Source organism: Gigantopelta aegis, chromosome 3 (genome assembly GCF_016097555.1).
Source record: "Gigantopelta aegis isolate Gae_Host chromosome 3, Gae_host_genome, whole genome shotgun sequence".
Classification (NCBI taxonomy): Eukaryota; Metazoa; Mollusca; class Gastropoda; order Neomphalida; family Peltospiridae; genus Gigantopelta; species Gigantopelta aegis.
In genome coordinates, this window is record NC_054701.1 from 59,252,126 (window position 1) to 59,268,466 (window position 16,341).

Sequence of the window (16,341 nt, forward strand, 5' to 3'; positions counted from 1 at the left end):
GGGCATTGTCTTGTTGAAACAGAACGGAACCTCCTGGTCTTCGGTGACGGCGCAAAAGTGGCTGGAGAACTGGTCTTAGAATAACATCAACATAACGCTGGGCTGTAAGCGCATCGTGGACAATGATGAGATCACTCCTAAAATCACAGTTGATTGCCCCCTATACCATCAGACAACTGCCGCCAAACCGATCACGTTCCCTCACACATCCGTCAACGTACACACGTGCTCTTCCATCGGCAAAGGAGACCGAGAACCGGGACTCATTTAAGAAACAATGCTCCGGTAAAAGGCTGGTGGATTATTACCATTCTGTAGAGCAAACTGTAGTCTCGCAGCACAATGTCGCGGTGTCATGATGTTACCGTTGTATGGGCGTCTGCATCTGAGTTCAGCCATTCTGAGTCGACGGATGACTGTCATCGGATGGATAGGCCTTCCATGAAGTCCTATCGTGTTGCTTGCTGTCATCATCGCAGTTCTGAACCGGTCACGGAGGTGGTGTCGTCGAATCTGCTGATCTTGGCGTGGGGTTGTAACGGAACATTGACCCGGTCGAGGTCAATCACGGACACTCCCGGTCTGTTGATGACGTTCAACAAGTCGTCCAATAGTTGATGGATGGACTCTGAAGGTCCTAGCAACTTGGCTTTGCGAAGTCCCCCCTTGAACCATGCCCAACGCTCGCTCCCTTTGTTCTTCTTCGAGTCGTGACATTCTTAATGTGACGAGGAATATGACACCGTTATATGACTTTTATGTGTCGACATACTGGCATTTCATGTGCATTGCATGCAGCATGATTGAGCATGTAGTGAGCGCATTTTGTGTGTTTCTGCTATTGTATGTGTAATGAGAACAAAAGCAGGATTAAAACCCAGACAAAAGTACCAATCAATGGCTTCCTCTCATAAATTGTTATTTTAAGTCCAATAAATATATTTTTCATTAATCACAACAAAATATTGAAAAATATCTGTTTTGCGTTTTCATTGTGTGTCAGTATAATAATAATCAGATACTGGTATGTCACCTAAAGAGGGAGATAGAGCTTAAAAATACTAACATTGGGGGTTGGGGGTTGGGGGTTTGGGGTGGGGTCAGGATATTTATATTTAAAAAATAGACTTAACTGCATCATTTGACACAAAAAATTCACTAGCCCAACATTGAATATCACTAGCTAAGGGAGTGGGGCCGCCATAATCTAGAAGCCCTGGTAGCGGGTTTCCTCTCCAAGACTATTAGTTTGACATCCAATAGCTGATGATTAATAAATCAATGTGCTCTAGTGGTGTCATTAAACAAAACAAACTTTAAGTGAACATGGTTTGATTAGCAGCTGATATGATAGTATGCAACAAGAAACCCACTCAAACACTTCAACTTAGCAAATGAGGATCTTTGTATGCACTTTCTTACAGCTGGAATTTCACATATCGTAGATAATATAACATGCGCACAGGGCCAATTCTAGCTTATATTGACTGGGGTGCAGTAAAAAAAAACGAGAGATTGGTGCTCAGTGATATAAAGTCTTTTCCAGCAAGACAAAATGAACATTTCTAAACTAAACGGACACTTTCTGTATTTGTTTGGGGGAGTGCAGCTGGTTCACCTGCACCCTCTTCCCCCTTCCCCCTCCCCCCCCCCTCCCCCCCCCCCTCCCCCTCCCCCCTCCCGCAAGTGAGACCTAAAAACACCTTACACAACCTCTGATTGTGACATGAGACAGTATTCAAGTCTTTTATCAGTCTTCTCATTTTTACCTTGTTTAATATTTTATTTTATCATATGTTAGCTAGCATATCCAGTGTAATCAAAGTATGTGATATTTTTCAGATCGCATACTTTCAGAATTTGATAGCTTTGCAAGTTAGATGTAAATTAATCGAGGTCCAAGCACTACGTTTATTGACATTTTAAGCAAATGTTCTATGGTTACACTCCATGATTGATGTGTGCATTCATAGTCTTCAAACAAAAACATTTTCAATGGCAACTTTGCACTGAAAGCTGTTCAGTGTTCAAAAAATAAAAAATGTTAAGCACAAGTTTATTTTTATGTAAGGATATCCAAAATGACGTCATTCGAGTTTGACGTCATTCCCATTAAAAAAGACACCTGATGTATCATATTTGATATGGCACATGCTTGCCACTTAATTTATATTCACAGAACTGTCGTTAGAAAGGAGATCTCATCATGAATGTAAAAGATTAAGATATGTTTCGTTTAAAAATATTTCCACAATTTAAGTGTTGGAGATCAGTAAATGCTATATATTATATAATATTATATTTGTAGTATTAACTAAGGAATATAGTAAACTGAAATTATCAGTCTCCTGGCATGTACATGTTGTAACAGTGTGCGATTTGGGTTTAAAACATTGTCATAAGGTGGTAAAGTGTTCGCTTGATGCACGGTCCGTCTGGAATCGATCCCAGTCAGTGGACCCATTGGGCTATTTCTCACTCCAGCCAGTGCACCACGACTGGTATATCAAAGGCTGTGGTATGTGTTATCCTGTTTGTGGGATGGTGCATATAAAAGATCCCTTGCTGCTAATCGAAAAGAGTAGCTAACCCATGAAGTGGTGACAGCGGGGTTTTTTCTCTCAATACCAGCCTGATGCAACAAAGGCTATGGTATGTACTATCCTGTCTGTGGGATGGTGCATATAAAAGATCCCTTTCTGCTAACTGAAAAGAGTAGCCCATGAAGTGACGACAGCGGCTTTCCTCTCTCAATATCTGTGTGGTCCCTAACCATATGTTCAACGCCATATAACTGTAAGTAAAATTTGTTGAGTGCGTCGTTAAACAAAACAGTTCCTTCCTTATTCTTGATTAAACATTGTGTTGACAGATGTAATGAACATCACAAATTAGCAGCAGTCAGTCTTGTGGCCAAGAAATGGCCAGTATAAGCCGATTAATCCCAAGATGGTGGCGTCTGTCAAGACTGTAGCATACTAATCTCTACTGTATACTGATTAACGAGATGAAGAATTCAGACTCAAAAACAACTTTGAAGTAGGCTTGACAGTTCATTGTAATAAGTATCAAAGTTGTAAAAGCCTTGGATTTACCATCATTACCAGTTGAATTTATGGGTGGAACAACTTTGGAGAATAAAATATAAGATCAAAATGTATTAAATAATCATCATTATTAATATATTGCTTGTAATCTGTTATTTATGACCATCCTACAATTAAGACCAGTTATTATAAGACCCACAAGTGGTCATAATAGCAGTTTCACTACGGTATATCAAATTTGAAAAAGAAAATTCGAGATATATTCGGGAATTTCAGATATTAGATGGCAGTTGTAAATTATTCGGGAAAATCTGGATAGTTGATCACTGATACCATTATTCAAAGAATCCTCGTTCATATTTTTTTAGCTGTGACGTGACGTGCAAAAATATAGTATTTCTGTGGGCCCTATAGCTCAGAATTTAAGTCTTTTGCAAGTAATTTTATTATATATATTTGCTTAGCATAATAGTATCTCATAATGTGATGTTTTTGTAATAAATTTAATGTAATAAAATTTAATAATAAAAATTTCTTACGGTACACATTTATAAGAAAAACATTATCTTGGTGATGTGATATGCAAAAGACGTTATTATAAATACACATGTATGTGATCTAAAAAAATAAATTACAAGTAATAAGATCATTTCAAAACAAAATTACACCAATTTCTGTTGTGTGCTGAATCGTGTGTTTTAATTACCAGTCTAATGATTTTAAATTACCAGGCTACCGGTCTTAGAAATGCTTATTTTGTTAATGTTTTCTCTCCATCAATGCTTAATTATTGGAATATCTGGGGCTGAAGACAATCACAGAATGGGCAGAATGTTTAAGTCATAAAGAAATGTTTTATTTAACGACGCACTCAACACATTTTATTTACGGTTATATGGCGTCAGACATATGGTTAAGGACCACACAGATTTGGAGAGGAAACCCACTGTCGCCACTAGATGGGCTACTCTTTCCGATTAGCAGCAAGGGATCTTTTATTTGCGCTTCCCACAGGCAGGATAGCACAAACCATGGCCTTTGTTGAACCAGTTATGGATCACTGGTCGGTGCAAGTGGTTTACACCTACCCATTAAGTGTTGCGGAGCACTCACTCAGGGTTTGGAGTCGGTATCTGGATTAAAAATCCCATGCCTCGACTGGGATCCGAAAACAGTACCTACCAGCCTGTAGACCGATGGCCTAACCACGACGCCACCGAGGCCGGTAGGGCTGAACATGGATGCCAAATCATGCCACTGTATTGCATTTAGATTGGTTGATATGTTCAGTTTTGTGACGGACAGACGATCAGATTAAAACGAGCAACAAGCAAATGATACTGCTGAAATTAATGCTCGACATTGTCTCACTTGTACGGGGACTTGAGTCTTGCTGGACTCGTCCCTAGACTCGTCCCGTGACTCGTCCCTAGACTCGTCCCTAGACTCGTCCCGTGCCCGAGTACTTGTGTAGACCCTAATATTTACTGATATGTCAAGTGGCTGCATATATGTGCAGTATTAAATGTGTTTGAAAAATCAAAGTGTTTTTATCCAGGTAGATTGGAATGAGTCGAGTTTAATTAGGGCCAGTCCTGAGCCTGTCTTGGACATAAATCTCTAGTAAAGTCAGATGTTGTGTCCATGACAGACATGCTTTAACAATTATCCTTTATTTGTACTAAAAATAATCATTCTGAATGGTTGCTTGCTTGTCTCAATTCTTGGTTATTTATCTTGATGATAATTCTCAGTGATTGCTCATTTTCTTAATGCATGGTTATTTATCTTAATGATAATTCTGAATGGTTGTTTGTTTTCTTAATGCTTGGTTATTTATTTTAATAATTATTCTGAATGGTTGCTTGTTTGTCTCAATTCTTGGTTATTTGTCTTGATGATAATTCTCAGTGATTGCTCATTTTCTTAATGCTTGGTTATTTATTTTAATGATAATTCTGAATGGTTGGTTGTTTTCTTAATGCTTGGTTATTTATCTTAATGATAATTCTGAATGATTGGTTGTTTTCTTAATGCTTGGTTATTTATTTTAATAATCATTCTGAATGGTTGTTTGTTTTCTTAATGTCTGGTTATTTATCTTAATGATAATTCTGAATGGTTGTTTGTTTTCTTAATGTCTGGTTATTTATCTTAATGATAATTCCAAATAGTTGCTTGTTTTCTTAATGCTTGGTTATTTATCTTAATGATAATTCCGAATAGTTGCTTGGTTATTTATCTTAACAATAATTCTGAATGGGTTTTTTTTTTTTTTAATGCTTGGTTATTTATCTTAATGATAATTCTGAATGAGTGCTTGTTTTCTTAATGCTTGGTTATTTATCTAATGATAATTCTGAATGGTTGTTTGTTTTCTTAATGCTTGGTTATTTATCTTAATGATAATTCCGAATAGTTGCTTGTTTTCTTAATGCTTGGTTATTTATCTTAATGATAATTCCGAATAGTTGCTTGGTTATTTATCTTAACAATAATTCTGAATGGTTTTTTTTTTTTTTTAATGCTTGGTTATTTATCTTAATGATAATTCTGAATGATTGCTTGTTTTCTTAATGCTTGGTTTTTTTTTTAATGCTTGGTTATTTATCTTAATGATAATTCTGAATGATTGCTTGTTTTCTTAATGCTTGGTTATTTATCTTAATGATAATTCTGAATGGTTGTTTGTTTTCTTAATGTCTGGTTATTTATCTTAATGATAATTCTGAATGGTTGTTTGTTTTCTTAATGCTCGGTTATTTGTCTTAATGATAATTCTGAATGGTTGCTTGGTTATTTATCTTAATGATAATTCTGAATGATTGCTTGCTTTCTTAATGCTCGGTTATTTATCTTAATGATAATTCTGAATGGTTGCTTGGTTATTTATCTTAATGATAATTCTGAATGGTTGCTTGGTTATTTATCTTAATGATAATTCTGAATGATTGCTTGTTTTCTTAATGCTCTGGTTATTTATCTTAATGATAATTCTGAATGGTTGTTTGTTTTCTTAATGCTCGGTTATTTGTCTTAATGATAATTCTGAATGGTTGCTTGGTTATTTATCTTAATGATAATTCTGAATGATTGCTTGCTTTCTTATAATGCTCGGTTATTTATCTTAATGATAATTCTGAATGGTTGCTTGGTTATTTATCTTAATGATAATTCTGAATGGTTGCTTGGTTATTTATCTCTCTGATAATTCTGAATGATTGTTCACCTTCTTAATGCCCTTGATATTTCAGCATTTGGACGATGAGCGAAATGAATCTCCTGTTCAGCAACCTGGCATAGCTGACACTTCATCAAAAAATTTAAATCAAGATGACTGACAGAAATAAGTATAAAACATTCCATCACTTGCTTGCAGTTCACTGCGATACAAGGGTAGTAAACAATGGCAGTATAATTTAGTGACTGACTGGTGATAGCTGAAGGAAACATTTTGTTGTTGAGTAAACATTATGTAAATGAACATGATATGAATTGCAAACATTTTATGTAAACATTGTATAAATGAACATTATTGAGTACAGTAAACATTGTATAAATGAACATTATATGAACTGCAGACTATAAGTTTTAAACTGGAAATATTGCTGTATGATCAGGTAATTTCACAATGTTAAATATATCATCAAGCTTGCTTTCCTCGGGCCAAACTGTAGTAATCTGAGCTGTCTTTCCTGGACAGTGGATAATACTTATTTGTTGATGGTTAGTAAGAGTGAAAACCTGCCTGGATATCATAATGGTTAAGCCTTTGGTCTGCAATTAAGTCTGGTAGATACTGGGTACCCCAGTACTGGCTCCCACCCAGAGAAAGTTGTAACAGTTACATGGGTAACTCTATGGTCACTATACAGACCTCTCTTACTAAACATTAACCCCTATCCTGGATACACAACCCAGATAGCTGCGGTGTGTGCCCAGGACAGTGTACTTGAACGTTAGCTGGATATGAACATAAAAATAAATTGAACACAGACGCGAACACAGACGACATGTTAAACATAACGCACGATCGTCTTCCTTAGCCAGCTTGACATTGCAAGTCCTGCCTACCCCAGGACACGAGACCAGTGTAATTGGAAAAGCTATTTTAAAAATAAAAAGGGCCAGTGAACCCGGTCAAGGAAAACCAACGAAAATAAAATTGTGGTGTTAATTACCGTACCCGTTCACAATAATTTGCTGAACACATTAGTGTATCGCAAGGTTTGTCAAAAGACAATAAAAAACTATAAGGAATGAGCAAAACATTCAAGAGAGTTCAATGAATAAAGTAAACCTTGTTCTCTCAATGGCGAGCCAAGAGTAAAAGAGGCTGATGGTATGAACGTGCAGCCGGTTTGGATGTAATCAGAACAACAACGTGGACCGGTATCATATATGATGTAGAAAATGTTTTCCGTTTCGCCTTCAGGCTCAGTAAAGTTGTTATATTTGGCTATATGGATGGGCTAACTAATGTCTAACCCAGTGTTTATTGTCGTTAAGTATTGAAATAGAAATGGTGTTATTCAATTGGTTTTTGTGTTAAAATATTTTTAACGTGGTAGGCTTTTATGTTGTATAAATGCAGTCAATGATAGCCACCGATAGTGATAACAAATGCATTTAAAACTCTACCTGTTTATATTTTGCATCATTCAATTATATTACAATATGGCGAGATGAGTTTATTAAAACTGTAAATGTGTTTGTATTGTACTTTATTAAATGATTACACTATGGCAAGGCGAGATTGTAGCTTTAAACGATGTTGGTAATTTGTTGTATATATGCTTGTCAAATGATTTTATTCGGCAAGATTCAAACATGTTTGTATGTACATGTTATGTACGAGTAATGAAATGTTTCCTATGTACATGTTATGTATAAGACGAATGAAAATATTCATCTCTGATAACGTAACCTCCTGTACATGGTATTATGGCTGACAGCAGGAGTGTCGGACACAATCATTTTGGTCTCATACACAATAAATATATCATATTCGATGGTATTTTTTTTAAATATATATTTGACATATATTGTTTTTTTTCTTTTTAAACTTAAATTGTTTTTTTCCCTACACTTTAGAAAAAGAAAATGTACTGAGATGTAAACACCGTTCTCTGCTCAACATGGAACTGAAAGTTATAATCAAAGGAAGGCTATATTAAGGCTTTTTGACCACTACATACTTCATGAAGAAATATTTTTTATATATATATAATGATATATAGAGCACATATTTATATCATTGGCTGATGGATGTCAGTGGTAACATATAAAAAAAGAGGTCAAGGTATTTAATTAAACAACAATCACAATACTGACATTTTCGTCATTGTTTTGTGATGTCAAACCCAGGTGGCACACCGATGGGTTTTGTGATGTCAGAACCAAATTACTGCACATTAGTTTTGTGATGTCAGACCTGATCACAACCGGTCAAAAATTATAGTCAGAATGGTACTGGACACTTTGTTTTGGCTTCGTTGTCTGACAACAAACAGATTGGATTCATGACCGTATAAAGCTGATAGTGGCCACATAGACACCAAGTTTTAATGCCCGGTCATCTTGCGACACTGCCATATCTTCAACACCCACCCATTCGGTTTTCTTCTTCAGAACTGGGATTCAGTTAGCTGATGTGTGTGCAGGACAGCGTGCTTGAACCTTAATTGGAAATATTCAATGTAAAATTGCTATTGGAAAGTTTTTATTTGAAGATTACCAGTATACATAACTGAAGAAAATATAGTAATTTTAAAAACTGTAGTATTTACAAAAGGATGTTAAGTAAAATTACGGTAAAATAGGTTTTATTTATTGTGCATGATGGTTCAGAAATATCCTGCGGTCGACATTAGATTAAAATGGCGTATATCGGTATTAACAAGTTAATGAGTTTGTACTAATTTACATTTTTTAAAATCCTCACGTTCTAATTTTACTTATGTTCATAAAACGTGCATGTCTGTGCAAATGCAATGAAATTGCAGCCTCACTTGTTAATATAATTGAATATGTGTTATCAAATTAGTGAGATAGCTTTTACTTTATTGACTATAAAAATATTAACCAATGTGAAATCATTGTAAAATATATAACTTATTAAAACAAAATTGAATGAGACTGTGGATTGTCCCTCGTACTATTATTTCCCCACAAACTTCAAGGTGCTGTGATTCTACCAAGAATAACGAGTGTATTTTTGTTCCAGGTTTTATGAACATTAGTTTTATTTGTATTGCACTGAAAATCTATATTGAATGGACAGTGATTTATTTTGTACACATTCCTTTTTCATATTGTATATGTAATAAACTGTAATATCAATTTGTGTTTGTTTGTTTTTTTATAATTTGTGTTTGTTTGTTTTTTTATAATAAATGTATGGATATTTTTAGCCTAGTTATAGTCAAGACTCCCAGATAATTTTCTATTTGTTTTGTTTGTTTAATAGGGGGCTGCACACACTTTCTATTGTAAGAACTATAGTGATTTGTTGTTGTGCTGATGGAACACCTTTAAAGGCTCAGAGACCCTAGTTTTAACCCGTAAAAAATGAACACTATGTTTAGTCAATTTACAAACCTGTAACTCATTGGATAAAATTACAACAAAATAAAAGAAGAGTCTGTGCTGTTAAAACAGGAAATATCCTTAAAAATAGACTACAACTCGTATCAATAACGGCTACTTCTCAGACGCACATGCATTTTTAAAATATGAAAAATGCATTTTTTGGTATGGGGAAAAACAAGGATGACCAGAAACACATCGGTTGTACGGAAATCTAAACAATAAAATATAAGTAATGTTTGATTTCAGTGATCATAAACGGCCGTAATAGTGAAAGATAAGCCCTTTAAAAGATTTTTGTTTTTAAAGAAATATTTTCCCCCGAAAGCCCTCAAAATGAAATATGTTCCTATGAAAAGTAACTCCATTTAGCAACACGAATTCCATTAAGTTAAATTTTTGTTTTTAAAGAAATATTTTCCCCCGAAAGCCCTCAAAATGAAATATGTTCCTATGAAAAGTAACTCCATTTAGCAACACGAATTCCATTAAGTTAAATGTCCCGCCTTCCATAAACTTATTCTATGTTTTAATTGTTAGGCCCGCTTTCCATTAACGTGATTCCGCGCACGTTTAATCATGTGTTTCCACAAGCGGAAATGTGCATTTCCATATCTGCGTTTTCGCAAGCTCATTGTGTTATGCAAACTTTTACGTTGTCAGACTATACTTTAAAAGGGACACACCCTAGTTACGGCTAGTTGTTAACCATTACGGCGTTGTTTTTCGCTATTAAACCCATTTTTTCACAAATAAAATTGCACTTTACTTACCGTTTATTATTTAGAATATACATTTCCATTCACCTGAAGTGTTTTTTGGCAATCCTGGTTTTTGTAATACCACAAAATGCATTTTTCGTATTTCATAAAATCGCACGCACGTCTGAGAAAAAACGTTGAGCAGACAAGGTCTAATCTATTTTTAGAGGGGATATTTCCATTTCATTGTCACAGATGTTGGTATATCACATGACCGTTATCATTTTGGTTCGTTTTGTTTTCTCGTGCACGGTTCGCACAATCAACATCTGATTTGTTGTTGTTCATTTGTGAGATTTTTCTTCACAGTTCGTGAACATTTTCAGTAACAATAAAGTTCAGACAAGTAAGTGTCTCAATACAAAACGTTACAAACCCTTAAAACCAATAATTTTGCTAAGTCTTAAGATATCTGGAGAGGGGATACAACCAGGACAGAACAGTTGGAACATGTCCAGGAGAGGTGAAAGAAACGCACCCCAAGTCTGTGAAATTTGTCGTGAGGTAGGCATTGTTGTGCTTCGAGCGACATCTACCGGTGACATCAGAATACTAACTTTCAAAATTTATTTCAAGCAATTGGGACATGGGGATTCCCATGGTATTTATCGATATAAAACCTGCTTTTTCACTCCATTTCATAAAAACGTGATCTAAGTGTGTTACAGGTTTGTAGATTAACCAAATTATAATTTATTTTCGCTGGATGGAACTAGGGTGTGCGGCTTTAAGCTGAAAGTAAATGCTTCACGTTATGTCACTGCGCTGAAAAATTGATCATCAATACTTTTTATTCAGCGCGCTGAATATCCGCTCATAGAATCGTGTATATGGAAAAGGTCCTATGTAAATGTATCGATAAACTCGTGCATGAAATCGTGTTAATGGAAAGTGGGCCTTATTATTATTTTAACATACATTGTGATGAACATCCATAGGTGCACCTATAAACCAAGTTTCAATGATCTAGGATGTAGTTTGTGAAAAATGGGAGCTAAATACAAAAGCTGATGCCATCGCTGCTGGAGAAGTAATAACCTCTTATCTCATCGTTTTAATGCTTAAGGAAATGTTTTATTTAACGACGCACTCAACACATTTTATATACGGTTACATGGCATCAGGATAATGGTTAAGAACCACACAGATATTCAGAGAGGAAACCCGCTGTCGCCACTTCATGGGCTACTCTCTTCAATTAGCAGCAAGGGATCTTTTATATGCACCATCCCACAGACAGGGTAGTACATACCACGACCTTTGATATGCCAATCGTGGTGCACTGGCTGGAACGAGAAATGGCCCAATGGGTCCACAGACGGGATCGATCCCACCAACCATGCATCAAGCGAGCGCTTTACCACTGGGCTACGTCCTGCCCTCCCTTTTAATGCTTAAAGGCGAGACAAATATTCACAGAAGACCTATAAAACAAAATTACAGTGAAAATTAGAAAAAGTTTGCCTTCTAAACTGTCATCATATCCCCCCCCCCCCTTTTTTTTCTCTCAGGTAAATGACTATTAAGCATTTGATATAATCCTTTTTAAAAAGTTGGTTATTAGTTAATTAAATAAATGTTATGCATAAGACATAATAATATACGCAATGGTGATGGCAGTTAAGCTATCAGATTCGAGGCTGGTAGGTAATGAGTAATTGCCAATAAAATGTGACAACAAAAATATTTTCAAGTGATGTAATAAATTTATTCATACAGTTGCCCATAAGCGGGCTGCTACAATATGTACATCAATATTTAAATTATTAAAAACAATAACGTATAATCATCAGTAATATGCGAGCAAGAATTCTCACCCGAATGATGGTACAAAAATAGGCACTCCAGGTACTAATGCAAATAATGTGCTAATACACACCCCAACAAAAGTTTAGTACAACAAAATATGGTTCTTAAATCCAAGAGTGGGATATTTTAATGCTCTCCAAAAAAGAAAAGAAGAAAAAAAAAAAAAAAAAGAGTTCAATTATTGGCAGATGAGTGTTGTCATATATTTGGTAATTATAACGTGGTCCGTTACCTAGGAATGTCCGGAAAGGACAAGTAGAACAAAGGTTAGAACCCCCACGCCCCCTCTCAAACAAACAAAGAATTCCCAACAAAATATAGAAAAAACCAGGGGCCTAGCTTGGGATTTTCAGGTGGTACGCAGACTTTCTCGGCGATGGAATAAAACTGCTATTGGCTGTGCGTTTACATCATATATTTGACTAAAAACAAACCATTTGTAATCTCAGGTGGTACGCAGCTGTGTACCTGCGTTATATGGAAGCTAGACCCCTGAAAACCCTGTTTCGGAGCCTAATGACCTTTCTATCAATGTTCAAATCTCAGGATTTGATACTGTTCTCAATTAATTAAAACTTTGATGTTTAAAATTATGAAATATTCATTTTGTTGCCTATTGTTTATTAGAAGCAAACATTTATTTTTTCACCCTTGAATTTCTATAAACCTTATTAGAAATTTGTAATCCCTTTTTCACAAGTGTTATTGATGTCCTTGGTATTCACACATGATAAAATGACCCTAAAAGGCATTTTCATTTTCAAAACCTCAAATTTTTTATAAATCAACCTGTTTTTAAATAAATACTCATGCATGAGACACAATATTAACTGTAGAATATTTAATGTGGATGAAACATGTTCACTGTAGGTATACTGTTCACTATAGGTATACTGTTCACTGGCTTTACTTGGGATTTTCCATCATTTTGAAGAGCAAAAACAAAAACCAAAAAAATAAAATAAATAAAGATGTGATTAATTTTGTTGAGGTGTATAGATCACAGAATAACATTACAATAACCTGAAATATGGATCACAGTATAACATTCTAATTACAATAACACGAAGTAAAACAAAGATAACACTTTTGACCATTATTCTGACTGGAAATTGTGGACAACAAATTTAGTATCCCTAAAAGTTCTTATATTCTCAGTAATATCTGTGCAATCCTTAAATATTAACACTATAGTGATCACAGTTCTTAACATCTAAAACCAACCAAGGAAGAAAAAAAAAGAAAAGAAAAAAAAGATCCACATAAAATTGACCCATTTAAATGTTTTCATGCTAATTTTGGCATCTTTATTCCCTTAAAGCTACAAAATTAGGCTATTCCAGTAGGATGGAGGCTTATGGTTTATTCAAAAATATTATATGTTTACATGTAGAATTCCTAAAAAACAAAAACAAAACTTTATTAATATTGTGTGCAGAATAAATATCACCTTATGTACATGTAGAACATCACAAACATATATAATATGTCCTAAAACCAGTGATGTCCAAGTAGGATTAAGCAAACAAGATTTCTACAGTTAATATCAATTTACTATACAAAATCTGAATGTTAGCTTGTTTAATATTAGTCCATGTGTAAAGCCAATACAGTATGCATAAATGAACCTTTTCTTCACCAGAGACGCAACCAGACCTTGATGGTTGGCACAACCAAGGTGGAAATGCATGACTCAGTCTGAAAAGGCTTTTTGTAATATGTTATATACTGATAACAAAAATCAAAAGCTTTCAGGATGATTACAAACTTGTAGACTAACAAAATAATTCACATATATTCCTGAGGTAAACTAGAGCAAAAATGTGAACAACAAACTATCACAGACATGGAAGGAATTTAAGCTTTAGAAGACTGCGATAAATGCTTAGAATTACTAAGCAGAATTGGTCACAACGAAAAATAAGCAAGTGATGTGTGACGGACTATGAATGTAAAATAAAAAATGTTAAAATGGTTTAAATAAAATATTTTTGGCTATAGGTCTATTTCTGCAAGCTAACACACAATATTTGTTTTTCATGTTTTCATGAAAAAAAACAATAGCAGATTTTAAGCAAAAGACTTTTTCAATATATGGACAATGGGAATACATGTATATGTAAAGGTTATTTTTGTTAAAATTGTAATGATTTAAAAAAAAAAAAAATTAATCAAAAACTACCATATTCTAATATAAACACAAATATATGAAGACCTAAATATGCTATTGAATTTCATCTGGTACATATTTTTCGTCAAACTATCAAATATTTTTGTTTCTCCCCAAAGGTTATTGTAACTGTAATATGACTACATGTACAAACATTGCTGACTATTACAGACTTTTGTAACTGTAATATGACTACATGTACAAACATTGCTGACTATTACAGACTTTTGCCATTATGGGAATGAATCTGACTGGATGTTATCCTTTGAAAAATCCATTTGAAAATAGATCATAATAAGCACAAAAGGAAATGATTTATATTTAATTATTTTTAATTACATGTATATTACTTGTATTGTTTGTATTATTAATGGTTTCTTTTGGCATTTCATTTTTTAATTATCTTAATACCATATAAATTGTAAATTTAGGATAACTTTGCTTCATAATTTCAGTTATTGATTAAAAAAATAATAATTTAAAGATGAGAAAAATATTCCAACCATCATTGTTTAAACAATGGTTACATTATTTAAACAATGGTTAAGGCTGACATAAATCTTTTGCACCTGACTAAAGCAAAAATGACTATATAATGTAAAGAAATAATAAACGTCTTTTAAATACATGTATGAACAGTAACCTAAAAAAATTAGAAACGCAACAATAAAAATTATAAATTAGCATCTATCCACCTTTACACACCTTTGAACAAAACACTTCCCTCCTTAACACCAGTTATTTTAGACTGCGATTTTTTATAAGTGTGATTTTTTATGCTCCTAGGTTTTTCAAAAACAGAAGTCTATAACAGTCATTATTTCAATGCAACAAATAAAATTATAAAACAATATACAGTCCATGTTGATAATACATGAATTTTTTATTTTTTTTTAAATTTTGGAATGTACCTGTATATTATACATATATATAATATATAAAACATTACTATATAAACATGATTGTTATAATTGTAACAAGAGTTTAATAAAAATATTTTAATGTAATCGAAATAATGTAAAATAAAAACAAAAAATATAAAAACATAATGAAAATGGACGGAATTGAGACTATTAGTTGGACAAAAATCACAACAGTAACATTAAAACAGGAACTCCACTCCACTGGAGACCTCTTACAATTTTTCTTGGAGGGTTTGGGATCGATATGTTTGTGGAAATATGACAGACATTTATGAACAATATATCAAAACAATTTCCAACGACAATTCAACATAACAAATAAAAAATAAATCTATAACAGCTGTCAGATATTTAAACTAGTTATGCTTTCATCAAATGAGAATCTGATCTGCTTTTTCATCCATATCACTGAGTTACATCCTAACAAAGCTGTGCCAACTGTCCTATCAAAAACTGGTATTTGCACCCTGCAATTGGAACCGGCCACATGCTGCATGCAGCTCACTACAAAAGTATCCCAATATCAATTCGGGACACGCCGACATCAAAATAAGTACCGGTATAGTGGGTATAGTAACGCATATAAAGGTTACTACAAAATACATATTTGGTAACGTATAAAGTTTACAATTCATATTATTTTTACTATATAATCCCCTCACAGACATATTTTGATACTCATGCATATCAGTTCTCCTTTTATTGACACTTGTATGTATATCTTATATCTGAATATAACACAACTTAGTGATGGTGCTTGTGCTTAATAACATTTTGTTGAGGGTGGAGTACTGTTATCATCTTTATTAACATATGGTAACCTCATGGTAACCTGATTGACCATTTTTCACTCACTTCAAAGTCTGGACATACTTAAACCACATAATAGTTACAAGAAGTGTAACAATACAGCGACACAGTATCATATCACGAGACGAGGTCCAAGATATGATGCATCGATTTAGGGCAGCTGTACTGCAATACACACAATATATATACTGTAGATCCTGAAATATAACGTCCCTAAATTAATGCGAGTGACT

At 34.0% G+C, this 16,341-nt stretch overlaps 1 protein-coding gene across 3 annotated transcripts in view; it reads left to right on the plus strand.

The window, feature by feature from the left end:
* LOC121368332 (P2X purinoceptor 4-like) overlaps positions 1 to 8,241 on the plus strand; it is an 89,569-nt gene extending 81,328 nt beyond the window's left edge. For all 3 annotated transcript variants that reach the window (XM_041493018.1, XM_041493016.1, XM_041493017.1), the window contains one exon: positions 6,302 to 8,241. Coding sequence is in view for 2 of the 3 variants with exons in the window: in XM_041493016.1 (XP_041348950.1) it covers positions 6,302 to 6,388 (87 nt within the window). In the remaining variant the exon portion in view is untranslated. The remainder of the gene's footprint in view (positions 1 to 6,301) is intronic.
* The last annotated feature ends 8,100 nt before the right edge of the window (positions 8,242 to 16,341 follow it).